The sequence below is a fragment of the Cetorhinus maximus genome, chromosome 3 (genome assembly GCF_964194155.1).
Source record: "Cetorhinus maximus chromosome 3, sCetMax3.hap1.1, whole genome shotgun sequence".
In the NCBI taxonomy this organism is placed as follows: domain Eukaryota; kingdom Metazoa; phylum Chordata; class Chondrichthyes; order Lamniformes; family Cetorhinidae; genus Cetorhinus; species Cetorhinus maximus.
The window spans coordinates 191583812-191604137 of record NC_135881.1 but is presented as its reverse complement, the minus strand read 5'-3'; the positions used below and the strand labels follow the sequence as shown (position 1 = coordinate 191604137).

The 20326-nt window shown below is 41.2% G+C and overlaps 1 protein-coding gene across 8 annotated transcripts in view; it reads right to left on the bottom strand.

Annotated features, from left to right (window-relative positions):
- fhod3b (formin homology 2 domain containing 3b) overlaps positions 1–20326 on the bottom strand; it is a 597288-nt gene that overhangs the window by 148374 nt on the left and 428588 nt on the right. For 4 of the 8 annotated variants that reach the window (XM_078539467.1, XM_078539468.1, XM_078539469.1 and 1 more), the window contains exons 10-11: positions 13753–14000; positions 12353–12445 (exon numbers count right to left, since the gene is read on the bottom strand). In XM_078539467.1, the coding sequence (XP_078395593.1) occupies positions 12353–12445; positions 13753–14000 (341 nt within the window). The remainder of the gene's footprint in view (positions 1–12352; positions 12446–13752; positions 14001–20326) is intronic. The other 4 variants (XM_078539470.1, XM_078539474.1, XM_078539472.1 and 1 more) reach the window with 1 other exon arrangement.

The following is a 20326-nucleotide window of genomic DNA, read 5'->3' as shown; positions in this document are numbered from 1 at the left end:
CTTAGGCAACTGATGCACACCGCCCCCTGCAAGTTCCCTTCCAAGTCACACACCATCCTGATTGGAACTATAATTGCCATTCATTCACTGTCACGAGGTCAAAATCCTGGAATTCCTTTTCTTCACAGGTGTACCCCGACCAGATGGACTGCACAAGATAGTGGCTTGCCACCACCAGCTCAAGGGGAATGTGTGATGGGCAACAAAAGCTGGCCTTGACAGCAATGTCCAACTCTCTAGAAAGAATAAAGGAAAAAAAAAACACAATCCTCATTGCCACGATAAAGGGCATGGATGAGATTTTAATGCACCAGTTCAGCCATTGCATAAAATGGTGACTGTGCACTGAAAGAAGTTAATGAACATTAGCATAGAATCATTAACAAAATAATGGACAAGGTCGCACAAAGGAGGTCACTGCTATGAAGAAATAGAATAGAAGAGAGGCTGCTCTTTGAAGTTCGCGACAAAAAAATCAAAATGATTATTCATTAGCTGCTACACGCATGAATCAAGCTGTGGAGTAATCAGATTGTCCAAGGTGTTTGAGAGAGATCATCATTTATTTAAAGTGCATAGTGCCACACTTTGAGCTTGGAGATAAAACAAGGTCAATATAAATTAAGAAAGTCATTTGGCCTCCCCTTGTCCAGTCAAGAAAACAAAATATCTATAGTAAACAGCCATCATAGTATCCAACTATTCCTTCCAGGTATTGGTCACTTTGTAAGAGTAATTTTCTCACATTAATCCCAATTTGGCCTTTTCTTCAGAATTAATTTACATCCTCTTAAAAAGAGAAAAGACTTGCATTCATATAGTGCCTTCCAGAACTTCCTTACATCCCAAAGCACTTTACACCAATTAAGTACTTCTGTAGTATAGTCACTGCTGTATAGTAGGAGACATGGAGCAAATTTGAGCAAGCAAGTTCCCACAAAGAGCAATATGACAATAACCAAATGATCTGCTTCTGTAATATGGATTGAGAGATAAATATTGGCCAGGACATCAGGAATAACATCTCTGCTCTTTCCAAGTTAGTCCCATGGCATCTTTTGAATCCACCTGAGAGGGCAAATGGGTCTTTGGTTTAGAATCTCACCTGGCACATCTGACTATGTAGCACTCCCTCAGTACTGGCCTGGAGTGTCAACTTAGATATGTGTGCTCAGGCCCTGGAGTGGTACTTAAACCCACAACCTTCTCACACAGAGGTGAGAGCACTACCCAACTTAGCCACAACTGATCCTGTCCTACTATTTTGGTTTGACTTGTATCAACATCTGGATTTATCTGCTCTTGCTGCTTATGACCTTAATTCATAGGCTCAAACCCTGTGTATAAAAAATATGCTTAAAAAGAGTTCAAACTTGACGTAGGGATTCAAGGTAAATCTGGGTAAGAAAGGCCTGAAAGTGACCAGGAAGCTAATGAAAAAAAAATCTCACAGCATGTCAATCTAAGGCAGATTAAACTAAAAACAGTTAATAACAACTTGCATTCTCATAACATTTCAACTTGGAATAACATCCCCATTGGTTTATAAAGGTCCACGGAAAAATTGAACCAAAAATTGTGATATTGGGAGGGGTGATACATGGAGTCATTTTTTTCCCTCCAGTCTTTCATCAGATGCCATTCTCTCTCATGTCTGTCTTATAGCTCTTCCACAGCATCACTTCCAAGAATTGTCCGTCTCCTTGGTGTCTCTAAGTGACTAACTGGGATACAGCACTAAAAGTAGTGACTGACCAGAACAGTTTTAAAACAGCATCCTCAAACTTGTACTCTCCTGTTTTGGTTATACATTTCAGCATTCCATTTGCATTGCCCATTGCTGCTCTGTAGTGAATGCCAAGGCTACTAATAGCTGGAGATCTCTTTTCAACTAACACCCTGAGCCATTTCAACATGTACGCTGGCCATTTGTTCCCATTTGCTCCTCAAAGCCTTCAGTAAAACCCACTTTGCTCACCAAGCTTTTGTTTCACCCCTTCCAACATCTCAATTTTTGCTTCAATTTTTCCATGGACCTTTATAAACCAATTGGGATGTTATTCCAAGTTGAAATGTTATGAGAATACAAGTTGTTATCCGTTTTTAGTTTCATCTGCCTTAGATTGACATGCTGTGAGATTTTTTTTCATTAGCTTCCCGGTCACTTGCAAGCCTTCCTTACCCAGTTTTACCTTGAATCCTTACTTCAAGTTTGAATTCTTTCTAAACACATTTTTTATACACAGCGTTTGTTAGTCTGTGTAAATGCCCAACTAGAGATATTGGCAGAGACTATATCAACATTTAAGAGTAGGTTAAATATATGGGGTTTAAAGACTTAGTTCCATGTTGGTTCTTCTACATAGAAACCTTTTTGAAGCCTAGTACACTACTTCACAACCCATTTTAGATTTGACATCATCACAAAAGTAAATATATGATTCAAACGTGAGCAAAGTAGTAGTGTATACAACAGCCATCCTGAAATTCATATTCACGGTTATGGACTAAATTAAAACATTAAAGATGTGAGAGTCTCCATATTTAAGACAAAGTGTCGGTGTAACTAGAATAGACCAGTTTTTGAAAGGGTGAAGATCATGCTCTGAAACACAGGCAAGTGTGTGAAAGATGATTAAACGGAACCAAGAGAAATTGGAGAGCTTGCATAGAACCTCACGTACATCTGGGAGAAAAAAAAGGCTTTCATTTCTACAGCTCAGTTCGTGACCTCAGTCGTCCCAAAGTGCTTTACAGGCAAAGACATATTTTTTTTGAAGAGTAAGTCACTATTGCACAGTAGGAGATGCAGCAGCTAATTAGTACACAGCTTGCCTCCATTTACAGCTATACGATAGTGACCATCAATCCGTGGATTGACGGATAAATATTGTCCAGGACTCTAGGGATAACTCTACTGTTCTTCTTCAGAAGAGTGCCAGTGTGTCTTCTACATACACCTGAGAATTTGGAGTTTCATTTCTTATCCAAGGGTGGGATGCAGGAGGGAAACCATTAACTCAATATGTCTTACTGGAGTCAAGCAATCAGTGGATCTAACAGACTTGGGCAAGGATAAACCTTAATGCTGATGAAAATGATAAAACAGAATTAAGAAAAGGGTTTGTTTGAAACATCAAGAGCTGGAAAAGAAACGTGAAACAAGAAAGGTTAGTTTCCTTGTTCGGAAAACCAGCAGGCTGTGGCATTAGGATGGGAATTGAAAGGAGATCTCAGAAGTTCAGAGAAATGTCTACAGCAAAATAAAATCCAACGGAGCAGCTGCTGAAGGGGCAGAAATTTTTAACAAGGTTGTATTAAGCAGAGGCAATGACAGATTTACAGAGTTTATAGGCAGAGACAGAACCATAGAGGTTTATAGCACATTTGGCACATTGTGTCTTTGCCAGTTCTTTGCTAGAGCAATGGAGAACTATTATAAAAATATTAATAGCCTCAGGATATTTCTGACTGACGCAGGTTTCAGGTGCAGTATATGGAATTTTTATGAGAGCTAATAGGACGATAGGCACAAGTCAACTAAGCTGCAGCACTAGAACCTCCCCAAGAACATTCTACAGATATTCATCATTATCTTATTTCTGCATACGAGGCGAAATGTTCAGCTGTGCTGATGGAATGATGATAAAATGGGCAGAGGCAGATTGGCTGCCCATTACAAAACACGGTCCAACAACATATCCCCCAACACCCACATCACTGCCCCACACACCCCCACCCATTTTCCTTTATATTGACTTCAAGTTTGACTGATGGCACAATTTTAACCAAAGCCTTTGATTGAATTTTGTAGCTTCTATCCTATCGCCATATTTTATATTTTATGCAATGCAGACAGCCTGGCTATGACAGCATTTCTACTAGCATGATGGCAAAAATCTAGATCTATCCTCGTAAGTTGTTTAGACACAAGGAAGCAAATTAAGTCTAAAGCAGGGCCACAAATGCCAATTATATTATGGATTGCCAAATTTATTTAATTTTGCAAAAAAAAAAATGGAGGCTTGCATTTGTCTAGTGCTTTTCATGACCACAGGGTGTCCCAAAGCGGTTTACAGCCAATTACTTTTAAAGTGCAGTCAACTGTCATAATGTAGGAAACACGGCAACCGATTCGCATACAAGGTCCCATAAACAACATGAGAATGGCCAAATTATCTATTTGTATCATGTTGATTGAGGCATACATACTGATCAAGACACTAGGGATAACTCCCCTATTCTTCTTGGAAAGAGTGCCACATCCACCTGAGGGGGTAGACAGGGTCTCATTTGAAACACAGTACTCCCTCAATGCTGCACTGGAGTGTCAGCCTAAGTAATTGTGTTCAAGTCCTGGAGTAGGACTTAAATCCACAACCATCTGACTCAAAGGCGAGAATACAACCAACTTGAGCCATGGCTGACACGTTAACAGTTAACTAATTGAACACACAACGAAGATGGCACAAGTCCCATGACTCCAATATTTATGTACTGTACATCTATGTCTCCCCAAGCAAATGGACCTTTTAGCAATGATGCACTTGACTCCAAGTAAATATGATAGCTTCAGTAACTGTATGACTGAAATTTATAACTTCAAAGCTTATAGGAGAAGAATTTATTCATGTCTGAACTGGCAGGCCAACACTCTTAATATCAAAAATAAGTATGCTGCAGCTGTCCGATTATTTTTAAGTAAAACATTTAAACCTCGCCTATTGCTGTAAGGAGTCAGAGCTGAGAGACCTGGACAAAGGGAATCACTGAACTGCAGCCAAGGAACCCAGATAAGGGTGACCTGGAATGGAGGTGGAATTGACATTGTTCTGATTTAATCCACTTTAAAAGGGTCTGAAAAAAAATCCAATGCTTTTAATTAAACCTTGGTCATAAAATGGACCTTTCAATGACATATAGTAAAATCCAGGGAGGATGGAATGAGGAAAAGGAAGGGGGAAGTGAGGGATTGGGGAGAGTGAAGGGAGGGGATTAAAGGGGATGATCCTGTACAAAACAAATTTGAAAAGGTTTGCAAATTATATACAGAATTACATTTACTCTTAATTAAATGCACAAATAGAAGTTCTTAACAATTCAAATTTGAGAGAATTAACATTGAAAGGGTTACCAAGATGATTCAATGGCTAAACAGCAGAGATAGTAGTTCTAAACAATATCAATCAGGAAGGTTCCAGCCTTGATCTATGGTTGGTGTGAATCCTTTTAACTTGACCATTTGAGGTGGCTGTAGAAAAGGTAACCATTCTCGATCTATGTTGGGTTTTATCTCCATACCTCCTCTTAAATGAAGAGCAACAAAGACTCACTGGTCTGATTCCTGGGATGAGCGGACTGTCCTATGAGGAGAGGTTAAGTACACTAGGCCTATATTTCCTAGGTCAGAAGAATGAGAGGTGACCCCATTAAAAGATCTAAAATTCTTAATGGGCTCTATATGGTAGATCCTGGGAGTATGTTTCCCCAGGTGGGGAGTCGAGAATTGCAAGTGACTCAGAACAAGAGGTTAGCAATTTAGGACTCAGATGAGGGGAAATTTCATCACTCAGAAGGACTGTCAACCTTTGGAATTCTCTACTGCAACGAGCTGTGGATACTGAGTCATCGAGTATATTCAAGTCATAGATCAATACATTTTTTTAGATACTATGGGAGTCAAGCTATATGGGGATACCGCAGGAAGGCATAACTGAGGTAGAAGATTGGATGGTGGAGCAGGTTCAAAGGGCTGAATGGCCTACTCCCATCCCTATATGTGTGCTCACCTCCAACCCTTAGGTGCGGCAACTCAGACATTAGCTTTTAACAGGAAAGTTTTGTTGAAAATATAGTAAGCCCAATTGCTATCCTATATGTGTTGCAAGCAAGAGAGAGTTCGACAGAAGGCAATGAGAACAATGCTATCAACACACTGAGCTCATCTCTGCAACACATCCCGAGCAAAATGGAAAATCTGAATCTTTTATTACTTTAGGCAAAATCCATCCAGAAATTTCAGCTGATCTGAATGCAGTTAATCTGATCCCCAGACCACGGATACATGCTTAGACATCTTTTAAAATTAGATTTATTTTAAAGGAAAACCAAATTGTAATTTGTCCGATTTTATTGTAGCACCGAAATTCTTCAGATAAAAAACATATTATGAATGACATCACCACCAGGTTGGATAACTTAGACAAAACCTAAGATTTCTGGTTTAAATATGCTTTCTTCCAACTTTTTACATCCGTCTTTTTAAAAGGAAAAGGTCTACCACATTAACCATTGAGATTCCACTTAATAAAATAATAATGAATATAATATAAAATGCTGCAAATTACGTCTGATTTGCACTATGAAGACTCCTTTCTGCATTTGATTTGAGGCGCTCACTGCCCCCACTCCATTAGAGATATCTTCAATATACTGCCATTAAAGCCCATTTCACGGCAGAGATTATATCGCTCAAGTGATTAAAAACCACTTGGCTGCCATTTCATCTTCTGCCCAAGTTGATAACATACAACGAGGTGCTTTAGAACAAAAATTCAACTCGTTTCTTACTACTGTCATATTGGGCCATAATTTTGCAGGCGGTCATTTCCAGTAAAGGCATCTCCATGCTTCCTGTGGAGGTCCCATTTAAACTGGAATGGAACATTTGATTGTCCTTCCACAATTTCCAACGCATTGTTGTTTTCCAGTTCTCTGCATGCAGGTGACAACACAGTGCTTGGTGTGCAGTAAGCAATCTTATTCTTCTTCGTTGGCAGTCCTTCAGGATTGAGGATGTCTTGCTTCTTCTTCAGTTCAATGGGTTCTGAGATGGCTGATAAGTCCAAGATATGATCTGCAGACTCAGCCACATGCGGGGCAGGTGGTGCTTGAAGGGTCGGGTAGATGAGTTTGTTTGGATGCTTGTGCCCTCCCTCCAAACGCCTTGACTTTGTCACTGCATGTCCCCAATGAAGTCTCTCAATGCGTTCAGTGTCCTTCCTGAATGAAACTTCTCTACTTTAGTCGGTCGCCAAAATAAAAGCAAATTACCGCAGATGCTGGAGACCTGAAATAAAAACAAAGTGCTAGAAATAATCAGCAGGTCTGGCAGCATTGGAGAGAGACGAACAAAGTTAACGCTTCGAGTCCAATAACGAGTCATGAACAGATGCTGCCAGGCCTGCTGAGCTTTTCCAGCACTTTGTTTTTATCTCCCACATGAGTCGGGGGAGATGTTTGATCTCTTCAAGGATGCTTCAGGGACATTCTTAGAGCATTTCCACTGTCCTCATGGGAGTCGCCTGCTGCGACCCAGTTCCAAATAGAGTAGTTGCATTATTTCAATGAGCGATAATGGAATGTAGCTCAATCAAAAAAATGTTATTCATTCTCCATGCTTATATCAGGCTATTTCCTTTTCTGGATTACTGTAAATGAGGAGATGACAGATTCTGTTGGCCCCAATGTTTTAAGGTGACTGGGAAACTTGGTAGCGCTGCCTGGGGTCTGGAGGGTTCTGTACTTTTTCTTCCCATCTCACTGCATGGGGACAGGTTGACCCTGGTCTGGCTTCACCTGTCTCACCTCTTTCTATATTATTTATTTCCTTTTTATTATGAGCTTTATCCTCCCTCATCCTATTATCTGCCTTAATTTCCTGTGCCCTTCCCTCTGGAAATTATACCAAAAGCCTTTTCTGGTGCTAATTGCAAGAATGGCCCCAAACCTTTCCACCAGTATCAGGAGTAGAAGGGCTCAGATTGCTGTTCCTTGGCTTGGTACTTCGAGGTTCATGTCACAAGAGTTCACTTTGGTTTGTGTGTTTTACTTGCAACTTCAACTCAAGTTGGTTATTGTGGCACAATTGCAATATTCTACTGTAAAGTGATGGGAATATATCTTATTGTTTATTTTGTCTGCTGTTTTCCCTCTTTGCATTTTGTCGGTATTACTTTAGAATTCCAAAACAATAAAACTCTTAAGATCACAATCAAACCTTGGGAGGTGAACTCTGCCTAACCACATCAATGCAACTTCCTGATTTGTTTTGGCAACCATGCAATATTTTTCAAAGAAAGTTAAACTTTCCCCATCTTCAGACAGATTTCCATTCCGTCATTATGTGGTATATTAATTCAAGCACTATGACGAGTCAAAACATCGCAACATTAAATTGTTATTGACATTGCTCAATGCGTTATTGAATGCGAATGAGTTATTCACTTATTATTTTTCCACACAAAAGCTACTGAATGATTAAAGCTCAATTGCATAGCCCTTTATTCATTACTAGATAGCAAGCACTGCGTTTCACTATGGGATGCAATGGATGTTTGCCTAATATTGCATGCTGCACTACTTTAGCAGAGCAATTAACCTGTTTAATTTCATGTGAACTTTTCGAGTAATCGTGTACCAGTATTGTAATTTCAGTGCCCAGAACCTTAGTAATTTGATGAAAAAAATTGTACACTGCTTTATTGGTACTTGTACCTTTCAGTTATTCTCGATTGTGTCTGATTTTTAAAAATTAATATCAAATCTTATTTTGTTCCCTTAAATAATGAATACAAGAGCTTTTCATTTAAAAAATTTAAGCAATGTTATAAAACACAAATATCCAGCCTTATTTCATTTAATGCGGTTTGCAAAAACCAATCTTCCCTCTCAATGCATAGGATTCATTGCTAGATTTTTGTTAACACAATAACTATTGTATCTTACCCTTGCTGTACTTCACATAACCAGCATGTCCACCATCGTTACTCTAACTCAGTGACTCACAAAGGATATGTCCTTTCTTCAAACTCATCCAAATGAGAGTGTTTTAATACTCTTGGGTTAGAATGACCGGGGGCCGGTGGGGGGAGAATCACATCCTCTCTTTCTCAGCAGCATTATATGAACATGGACATAGTTCCATAAGTTAAGAGTTCCCAGCTGATGCTATAACCCTGCCCCCAATCATCTGTTCATGCCATCACTCTGCTGACAAGAGGGAGAAACAGAGAGTTGGTGGACTGTAAAGATTATGGTTAAAAGCAAAATGCAGCCTAAATTTACAACCATTACTTCAAACTTGATGACAGGCATGACTGAAAAGTCGTTGTAAGATCATACCAGTGTTTTAATTACTAGCTTAGCATTTGATGTACAGTTATAGCAACCAAATTTATGAGGGTGACTGTCACTTAAAATATTCTGTCTTACAAACTTCAAGTGATCCAGATGACATAAATGTAGGTTACTGAAGAGTATGTGTGTCCCTGTTAATGTGGATTTCTGCCCATGGTTGGTACTGAGAAGGAAAGTACATATTGTCCTTGAGCAGCTTGATGAAGGTTACAGCAGAGGTTCATTTTGAAGTCTCATGTATTTATAGTGCAGTTTACAAATGCCCATTAAATTGTGTTCAAGTTATGTAAGGCATATCTTTTGCAATGTCCTACTTCATGAGCTGATGATGGTACATCCGACTGTGCAGCACTTCCTCAGGACTGCACTGATATGTCAACCGAGACTTTTGTGCTCAAGTTCGAGTGGGGAGCTTGACTCTGAACCTTCTGACTCAGTCGAGTGTGTCACCAACTGAGCCACGGCAGACACAGCAAAATGAATAGGGAGCCTGCCCTATGTGAGTAAGGGGAGTAAGGGTTGAATGCAATCGAAGCCTCACAGAAAATATCTTCCATGAACCAACACCAGGAATCAAGTGTCCCCGAAGAAAAGTAAAATTTAGATCTGACATACATGGGATCACGGAGAATGGCAATTACTCAAAACTTAGTGAATGGGAGAAGGGTTTTAACTGTTTGAATAATCAAGCAGGAATCTGGAAACTAGATTCAGCAGATTGTCTAAAGTAACATCCAAAATAGACAATTTAGAGTGTGGAATTAAACCTGGATCTTTTGGTGGCTTTGTTAAAAGAAGTGAATTAAATTCTCATAAAATAAACAAAACACTAAATCTTTTTGAAGCTGTAAATAATTATACTATCATTTGTACCAAATTTGCGATAAAAGCAATGGAGATTTTACCCAGCCTCGGTGGTCCTATGTAGACAGGTGGTCCCCTATTGCTGTAACGTGCTGTTATGGCAAAGAATATATAAAGTGAATGGCTAATATCCGGCAATTTGAGTAATCAAAGAACTCAGACCATCACTGTTTGGATAAGCAGTATTCACTGGAAAGAAACTTTCATCCAAGCATTCTGTTTGATCTAGCAGCAAGCTTCAAAACCTTCAACCTTATGAAGATTTACGCTTTTATACTGTGTAAACAACCATTGAAAAGGGGCTTTCATTCTGTTTCAGGCATTTAACATCCACAAATCATAACATTTTAATTCACGAGTAGAACCTTCCAGTACTGGATGCTCACGTTTCTCTAATTAAATACATATTTAGGGGGTGCAAACTTCATACTTAATCCCTTTTTTTTATCCATACAACTGAAAAGTTACAAATCAAAACCCAGCCTCACATTTTCTGACTATTTGCATGACAATAGTGCAGGTGCTCCTTCACTCAGTGACAGCAAACATTCCTTGGTCAGGTATGGCACAGGGTGATGAGAACACAATCAAAGCCTCACCAAGGCATACACACTTGCACAGAGCCAGGAAAATTCACCACCCTCCCCAGCCACCAGGTGTAGCTGAGAGAGTGAAAGGGCAACTAGCAACTGGGCCACGCTCATCCTGCAAACTTGTAAAAGCAGCCTTTATTCCTCCTCGCAAGACTCATCATTCCCCTTAGCGTACGAGTGTGACATCATCAACAAATTCCTCACGGGTACTAACTATGACCTTTAACAACTGTTGGAAAGGCAGAATTCCCTGCCCGCTCTTTGCATTGCCTGCCCACTCTACTGCACAGTGATGCTCGGACCTTATTCTTTGTAGCTTTCTCCTTGCTTTATTTCTTACCTTGTCATCTATAAAAACGTTTACATCAAACAACTGAAATGTCTGCAAGTGGTGAACAAAGGAAGATCTGCCAACTTGCTCCCTAATAATCAAAAGTTCAGTGCAAGCTCCAAATCCATCTCCGACTGTGCCAAGTTCCGGGTCCCAATCATGTCACTCGGCAAAGGCACACACCCCCACTGCTAGGCCAAGCAAAATGTAACCAATTGGAAGAAAAGCCATTCCAGGTATTCTTGCTAGTTCAAAGCATTTTGGGAAATGTCCAGGAACATATTATCCATTTGCCATTTCAAAGAGAGCCAGTGGCCACTGCGACTGAAGACAAGTAAATACATTTGCATTTATACTGCAACATTTCCTATCCTCAAGATGTCCCAAAATTCTTTACACCCAATGGATTCACTTTAAAGTACTGTCACTGTTATTTCAGTATGCTCCTGTTAGCTTGAGACCAAATTAGTGGACAACTCAACTTAAAAACAATGACTGAATTAACAGGAGTAGGCCACATGTAGGCAAATATGAAAGTCGCTTTGCATGTAGTAATGTCCCATAAACAGCAAAGGAATGATCAAATAATCTGGTTTTGGCAACATTGTAGACTATGACACAGTGAGGTTTTCCATCGTTCATAAATTCCAGGGGATCTCTTACCTTTACCTGAACAGGCAGATCCTGGTTTAAAATCACATCTAAAGGACGGCACCTCTGACAGTGCAGCACTCATCAATGCGGGCACGAATTGCCAGCCAAGCTTATGTGCTCGAATCTGCAGTGAAGCTAGCTTTAATCCATTGATAATGAGCCAAGCTGACACCTTTAGAAAAATCACATGCAGAAGAGGCTGCCCTTTTGGGGAGTGTTGACATGTATATTTTCAAACATTGTCCGAACCTGAAATAAACCGATGTCACTTGGGTGAAGGATTGAAGAATGGAAGGGAAGGGATCGAGAATGGAAAAGGAAGGAAAGGGGTATGGAAGGTCCCAGTAAAGATGCACCATTTTATTGTTCACCGGTATGTTGTGGCCATTGCAACTCAAGGTGCTTCTTTCATCCTGTTTGGATGCCACTCTCTTCTTGTAGCATTCACATCTGTATCATTTCACACCAAGATAGCACAATAAGGCACCACAGACAAAAGCACCACATATTTTATGAAAGCAACAAACTTAGGAAAAATTGCAAATTTGTCTTAATATTTTCAGAGTTCTGTCTGCATCATAACTTATGAAAATTAGACCCACAAAGGACGAGTGTGACAAAAAAAGAGATAGTTACTAATATAGACCCAGCGTACCCAGCAACAAAAGCTTTTCACAAGAGTGCCCCCACCCCCAGATAGTTGAAGCACAAGGAGCAGCAGAAGAGTGACCGAGCTGTAGTCATGCAATTCAATGCAGCCCCCTGTACTTACGCATTGCATTCTGAGATATTTGCCTCAAATACATCGTCAGACTGGTTTGGTTCATCGGCATGGCAGATCATGTAGTGCTGAGCCTCATCTTTGCTGAACAGAGTAAATTGGATGTCAAAAATAGGAATGGAGAAGACTAAATCAGATATGAACTGTGGCGTGCAGGGGGTTGCAGGAAGATGTCAGCCCATAGCTGCGCAATACAGCAGGTGGCTGAGAGTTGGGATTCCTCATTTAGATGAGGTCAGGAGAAGGCTTTTATCCTGGTTCATGTGCAAGTTAGAACCTCTACTTGGAGATGGAATCTTCCAATTCAATTCATGTGGAAAAGTTGAAAGGAATCTAAATAAACATTTCCTTTTGTCTATGACAGCCAGATCTTGAATACAGAAGTCTAGGCTGCTGTAGACTACGAAACACAAAGGGCCTGATTCTCCTTTTAGATGCAAGCTGTGTGTGGAGGATAGGGTGTGACTGGCCCAAGCCTAATACATTTGTTCTGACCTTGCCATTGGCACAAAGTTGAGCCATGTTACAACCACATGTCCATTATATTTAAGTGAAGGCAACAGCTTTTTAACTGCCACGTTTGTCTCAGAGCTAGTAAGAGACAAGAGTGCAAAGAAAACAAGTGGTTTTAGCTATAGTTTATTACCATGCAACTGACCTTCAGTGTCTTGACATGAGTTGACTCTCCTAACATAGAAAGTGGAACTCTACATGCACTGGCAAAAAAAATCTCCATCCACACCTCCAGATATTGAAAATTCAGCACCGATAGTTTGAGTCATTCTACCTATAGTTTAAAGGGTTTCTGGTTCCAATGTCTTTTCTTGAATGAAACTTGCATTCCCAATTGCCAAAATTACAAACTATTCTCATTCCATTGGCATTTGTGCATACAAACCCATAATTGTTTGCATGTCTCATAAGCTAGTGCACCACATCTCATTTCACAACTGGGAGCTTCCTCCCAATTGCTGGACTAAAAATTCCAACTTTATATGCATGCGTAATAATTTAATCTGTGCTTATTCATCTACGTAAGTTTTCCCTGTTGCACTAGTCAATGGTTGTGCATAACTCCATCACCAATTATGAACTGGGTTGTTCAAGAGCATGTAAATTCAGACACCAGCAGATTAGGCTTTTGGGCCTCTGCTATAATATTAATATTCATAGTCAACAGGTTCTCTTGTATCTTTTTTATTATTTAAAGATGAGTCTAGTTGATTCCCAATTTGTCTGCAATATGGTAACTAATGCAAGATGACATGACAGGATAGAAAGCAATTTTAACATTAGTGAGCCTGGAGAGGATGGAGTAAAAACCACCTCACTAAAAGGACCACAGCTTAATATGGCTTCCATACTTTGTTCAATTTTTGACAAACTCTTACTTTTCGCTGAGATCTTCTTGCCTCTGGCCACTTGCTGACAGGAAGTGTGGACTTGAATGACCAGGCAGGGGATTACAAGGACTCGCAGGGGCAGACAAGGAGCTCTTGATATTTTGCACTGAATGTCTTCGGCTTCTCCGCCGTTCTAAACCACGTCGCTCATTCATGCCAAGGCTTGATCTCCGTCGGTCCTTGCGTCCACTCAGAGTAACAGTGTCATCATCGCCGTCTTCATGTTTCAGGCCCATCTGTAAATCAATTAGGGAAAGTGATTGACGCTGCTTTGCAAATGCGAAAATTCACATTCAATTTTATTTGCTTCCCCAAGTTTAAGCAGCTGGTTATTTATTTTTTCCATCGCTGGCAAGACTGGTATTGATCACCCTGCCCTAAATGCCCAGAGGTGATGGTGGTGGGTTGTCTTCTTAAAATATTACAGTCCATGTGGTGAAGTGCTGCATTGGTTTGACACAATTGTGTGGCCTAAAAAGTTAATGACATCAGTGTGGGACTGAGCAAGTTAGCTATCCCCTCGTGTTGGTTCTATGAACACCAACCACAAGCCAAATCTGTCAGATGTGACTTTCAGAACTCAGTCAGCTTGGCCAGTGGTAGTACTTCTAAACCAATCTTGGTGATGGACATTGAAGTCCCTAATGCAGAAACATTGCTACCCTCAGTATATCCTCCGAGTGTTATGTCACAGAGGGAGTGCAATGAAGGTTCACCAGACTTGTTCCAGGGATGGCGGGACTGTCTTACAAAGAGAAATTGGGGAAACTGGGCCTGTATTCTCTAGAGTTTCAAAGAATGAGAGGTGATCCCAGTGAAACCTACAAACTATTTGAAAGGATAGACAGGGTAGATGCAGGTAAGAGGTTTCCCCTGGTTGAGGAGCCTAGAACCAGGCGACACAATTTCAAAATAAGGGGGAAGCCACTTAGGACCGACATGAAGATAACTTTCTTTACTCAGAGGGTTGTGAATCTTTGGAATTCTCTACCCCAGGGGGCCATGGAAGCTCAGTCATTGAGTATGTTTAAGGTAGAGATTGATAGATTTCTGATGAACAATAATGTAAAGCGTCATGGGGATAGTGCGGGTAAAAGGCACTGAAGTGTTCAATCAGCCATGATCATATTGAATGGCGGGACAGGCTCAATGGGCTGAATGGCCTTCTCCTGTTCCTATGTTATTCAATGCAGAGAAGCACCGATTGCTTAGTTGGGCACAGTAGCAAACAACAAGCCATTTCCTTGTCCATGTTTGACTTGAAGTTATGAGAATTTATGGGGTCTGGAGTTAATGTTGAAGACTCCCAGGGTCATTCCCACTTTACTGCTTACCACTGTGCTCCCATCTCTGGTGGGTCTGTCCTGCCAGTGAGATAGGACGTACCCAGCAATGTGAAACTGAACTATAATTCTGTGAATATGACAAATCAGACAATGTCTGGCTGTGGTGCAACACCTGCCCCTTTACTTCCCCTCTCCTCCCCATCCAAGGGCCCAAACACTCCTTTCAAGAGAAGCAGCATTTCACTTGCACTTTCCTCAATTTGGTCTACTGCATTCGCTGCTCCCAATGCGGTTTCCTCTACAGAGACCAAACGCAGAGTGGGTGACCGTTTTGCGGAACACCTTCAGTCTGTCCGCAAGCATGACCCAGACCTCCCTGTCGCTTGCCATTTCAACGCTCCAACCTGCTCTCATGCCCACATGTCCGTCCTTGGCCTGCTGCATTGTTCCAGTGAAGCTCAACGCAAACTGGAGGAATAGCACCTCATCTTCCGACTAGGCACTTTACAGCCTTCCAGACTGAATATTGAGTTCAACAATTTTAGATCATGAACTCTCTCTTCCATCCCCACCCCCTTTCTGATCCCCCTTTTTTCCAATAATTTATATAGATTTTTCTTTTCCCACCTATTTGCATTATTTTTAAATGTATTTCCATCCATTATTTTATCTTTGCCTTTTAGCCTATTTCAATCCCTTCCCCCCACCCCACCCCCACTAGGGCTATCTGTACCTTTATTATCACATTCCTTAGATAATATCATCAGCTTCAACCCCTCTTTGTCCTTTTGTCTATGACATCTTTTGGTTATCTCCACCTATCACTGGCCCTCTATCTAGCTCTACTTGTCCCCACCCCCCTTAAACCAGCTTATATTTCACCTCTTTTCTATTTTTCCTTAGTTCTGTTGAAGAGTCATATGGACTCGAAATGCTAACTGTGTTCCTCTCCGCCGATGCTGTCAGACCTGCTGAGTTTTTCCAGGTATTTTTATTTTGGATTTCCAGCATCCGCAGTTTTTTGCTTTTATCTTAATGTCTGGCTGTTGTTTGATGAATCTGTGGGACCATGGTCTCAACTTTGACACATGCCCCAGGTGAGGAGAGTTATGCAGGGTCGACTGGTCTGCGTACATCTTGGTCCTGTCAGAGTTTGGAGCCTAGGACAAAGCCAATTGGTCTGTGCGGTTTTATTCTTATATGAAGCAGTTTGATACAACGGAATGGCTTTCTGGGTCATTCCATAGGGCAGTCAGTCAACCACAGTGGTGTTAGATAGGAGTCACATATAGGCCAGACCAGGTTTTCTTCCCTAAAGTACATTAGCAAATCAGTTAGGTTTTTAATAACAACCTGGCAGCTTTCTTGTTACTTTTACTGATGTCAGCTTTTTATTCCAGATGTGTTGAGTTATTTTTATTAAACTGACTTTAAGATCAGAAACTGCCATCGTGGGACTTGAACTCGGGTACTCTAAATTATTAGAAACATAACCACTACACTGCCATACCTAATGTCAAATTTGGGAATGTAAATCAAGTATGAAGGCCCAAACAAACTCCAAAATGAAGAACAAGACTTCTTGTTCCAGGGAGTGCCACTCTGCTGTGTGCCAGATGTCAAATTCAGGCTATTACTCCAGATTCAGGCTGCATTCACAAGTCAAGCACAGCAAACCTTTTGCACCAATGCTGCAGCTGTGATAGAAACATACCCTCAATGACATAAATCATGACTCAATGATTTGATACCCAATTACGCTTCAAACCTCACATCAGAAAGCAGCTGCAATCCTAGTGCCTTGACCATAACTAGCTGATATAAGTAGCCTGCGTCACATCAACGTGTGAGGGGGAAAACCCATAAGACGTCGGAGCAGAAGTAGGCCATTCGGCCCATCGAGTCTGCTCCACCATTCAATGAGATCATGGCTGATCTGAAAATCCTCAACTCAAGACTTTCCTGCCTTTGCCCCATAACCCTTGATTCCCTTAATGATTAAAAAAACCTGTCCATCTCAGCCTTGAATATACTTATCGACCCAGCCTCTACAGCCCTCTGCGATAAGGAATTCCACAGATTCAGCACCCTCTGAGAGAAGAAATTCCTCTTCATCTCCGTCTTAAATGGGTGACCCCTTCCTATGAGGTTATGCCCTCTGGTCCTAGGCTCTCGCAAAAGGAAAAACAACCTGTCAGCATCTACCCTGTCAAGCCCCCTAAGAATCTTGTGTGTTTCAATAAGGTCACCTCTCATTCTTCTAAACTCCAATGATTACAGGCCCAACCTACTCAACCTCTCCTCATAAGAAAAGGTGTGGTCTAACTCGTGCCTTGTATAGTTTTAGCAAGACTTTCCCTATTTTTATACTCCATTCTCTTTGAAATAAAGGCCAACATTCCATTTGCCTTCCCTATTTTCTGTTGGACTCTTATCCTAGCTTTTTGTGATTCATGCACGAGGACCCCCAAGTCCCTCTGTGCTGCAGCTTTCTGCAGTCTTTTTCCATTTATATAATATTCAGCTCCTCTATTCTTCCTGTCAAAGTGCATAACATCACATTTTCCCACATTATATTCCATCTGCCAAGTTTTTGCCCACTCACTTAACCTGTCTATACCCCTCTGCAGACTCTTTGCATCGTCCTCGCCTCTTGACCTCCCACCTATTTTTGTGTCATTCACAAACTTGGCAAAAGTACATTCAGTTCCCCCATCCAAGTCATTAATATATATTGTAAATAATTGTGGCCCCGGCACTGATCTCTGTGACACTCCACTGATTCCAGGTTGCCATCCTGAAAATGCCCCCCTTATCCCAATTTTCTGTCTTCTATTAGTTAGCCAATCTTCTATCCATGCTAATATACCACGCCCAACACCATGGGCTCTTATCTTATTAAATAGCCTTATGTGCGGTACCTTATCGAACATCTATTAAAAATCCAAATATATTACATCCACTGGTTTCCCTTTATCTATCCTGCTTGTTAGCTCCTCAAAGAAATCAAATAAATTTGTCAGGCATGATTTCCCCTTCATGAAGCCATACTGACTCTGCTTGATTATATTATGTATTTCTAAATGCTCTGCTATTACATCCTTTATAATAGACTCTAATATTTTCCTAATGACAGGTGTTAAGCTAACTGGCCTAAAGTCACCTGTCTTTTGTCTCCCTCCCTATTTAAATAAGGGTGTTACATTGGCAGTTTTCTAACCTCTGGAACTTTTCCAGAATCTAAGGATTCTTGGAAGATTACTACCAGTGCATCCACTATCTCTGTAGCTACTTCCTTTAATATCCTGGGATGGAACCCATCAAGTCCAGGTGACTTATAGGCCTTTAGTCCCAATTGTTTCTCTAGTACTTTGTCTCTGTGATAGTTATTGTATTTATTTCCTCCCCCCATTTTGCCCCTTGGTTATTTAGTATTTTTGGAATGCTATTAGTGTCTTCTGCCGTGAAGATTGATGCAAAGTATTTATTCAACTCCTCTGCCATTTCCCAATTCCCCATTATTATTTCCCCAGCCTCATTCTCTAAGGAGCCTATGGGCAGGATTTTCCCGTAGGCGAGCGGGGTGGGGCGGGGCCCGCTTGCCGATGCATAAAGTGACGCACGATGACATCGGATGGAGCTCCTGACGTCACCACGCCCCATCTAAATTTTCAGGTAGGCGGGGGGCAGCAAAATCAGCTGTGTGCCCGCCGACCTGTCAATGGCCAATTGAGGCCATTGACTGAGTTATTAAAGTTATTAAATTAGTGGACCTGCCCATCCAACCTTAAGATTGGCAGGCAGGCCAGGAGCCCTGGCAGGAATTAGAAAAAGCATGAAATCTCATCCACAGGCGGGATGAGGTTTCATGTAGGTTTTAAAAAAAATTAAAGTTGTTTTTTAAAGATTATGGACAAGACCCCACTCATGTGACAGTGTCACATCTCCCTGAGTGTACTCAATGTCACATGAGGGGACATATCAGGGAATTTTTTTTTTCTATTTTTAATATTTTTGACAGTGGAGGCGATCTCCCTGAGGCAGCACTTAGCGTCAGGGAGATGAGTACACTCTTTCGTGCGCATGCGCAAAAGAGCGCACACTCGGGTTTAGGGATTCCCCACCCGCCCGCACAGGGTTTGCATTGCGCTTCCATACGGGACGTCACGCTGGGCAGGCCTTAATTGGCCCGCCCACGTAAAATGGTGGCGCACCCCCGATCGGGGGCGTCGATCGGAGGCACACCTTCCCGGCCGCGCACTTCAACTTCGCCCCCATTGGGGGGGAAATCCTGCCCTATGTTCACTTTGGCCTCTCTCTTCCTTTCTATGTATTTAAAGAAACTCTTACTGTCTGTTTTTATATTACTTGCTTGTTTACCCTCAGTTTATTTTCCCCCTCTATTTTTTTGGTCATCTTTTGTTGGTTTTTAAAACTTTCCCAATCTTCTGGCTTACCACAAATCTTTGCCACATTGTATGTTTTTTCTTTCAATTTGACTTCTTTGGTTAACCATGGCTCGAGTATCCCCTTCCTAGAATCCCCCATAATGAGAAATTGATGAAAATAAATTTTACATAGGATATATGGCCCAGAAACAGGCCATTTGGCCCAAACAATCAGTGCCCATGCTTATGCACCATTTGAGCCTCCTCCCATCTTTGGTCACCTGAATCTACCGTCATAACCACCTATACTTTTCTTCCTCAAATGATTTTCTAGCTCTTCTTTAAATACATCCGTATTATTCACTTCAACTGCTTTGTGTGGTAGCAGGTGCCACATTTTTACCACTCTTTGGATAAAGACATTTCTGTTGAATTCCTTATTGGATTTCTTGGTGACTATCTTATTTTGATGGCCTCTCATTATGCTCTTCCTCACAAGCATTCTTTCGAGCTTTAAAGACCTCTGTTAGGTCACCCCTCAGCCATTTTTTTCCCCAAACGAAAGAGATCCAGCTTGTTAATCCTTTCCTGATATGTATTCCCCTGCATTTCTGTTATGATCTGTGTAAATCTTCTCTGCACTCTCACCAGAGTCCCCATATCCTTTATATATGGCAACCAGAACTTCACGCAGCACTCCAAGTGTGGCCTTATCAAGTCTTGATACAGGCTTTGCGTAACATTTTAAGTCTATCCATCTAAAAATAAAGCCTCGTGCTTGGTTTGCTTTTCTTTTGGCCTTGCTAACCTGTGGCATAGCTTTTCATGATTGATCTATTTGCACTCAGAGATCCCTTTGTTCCTCTACCCCAATGTGCCTTGCACCTT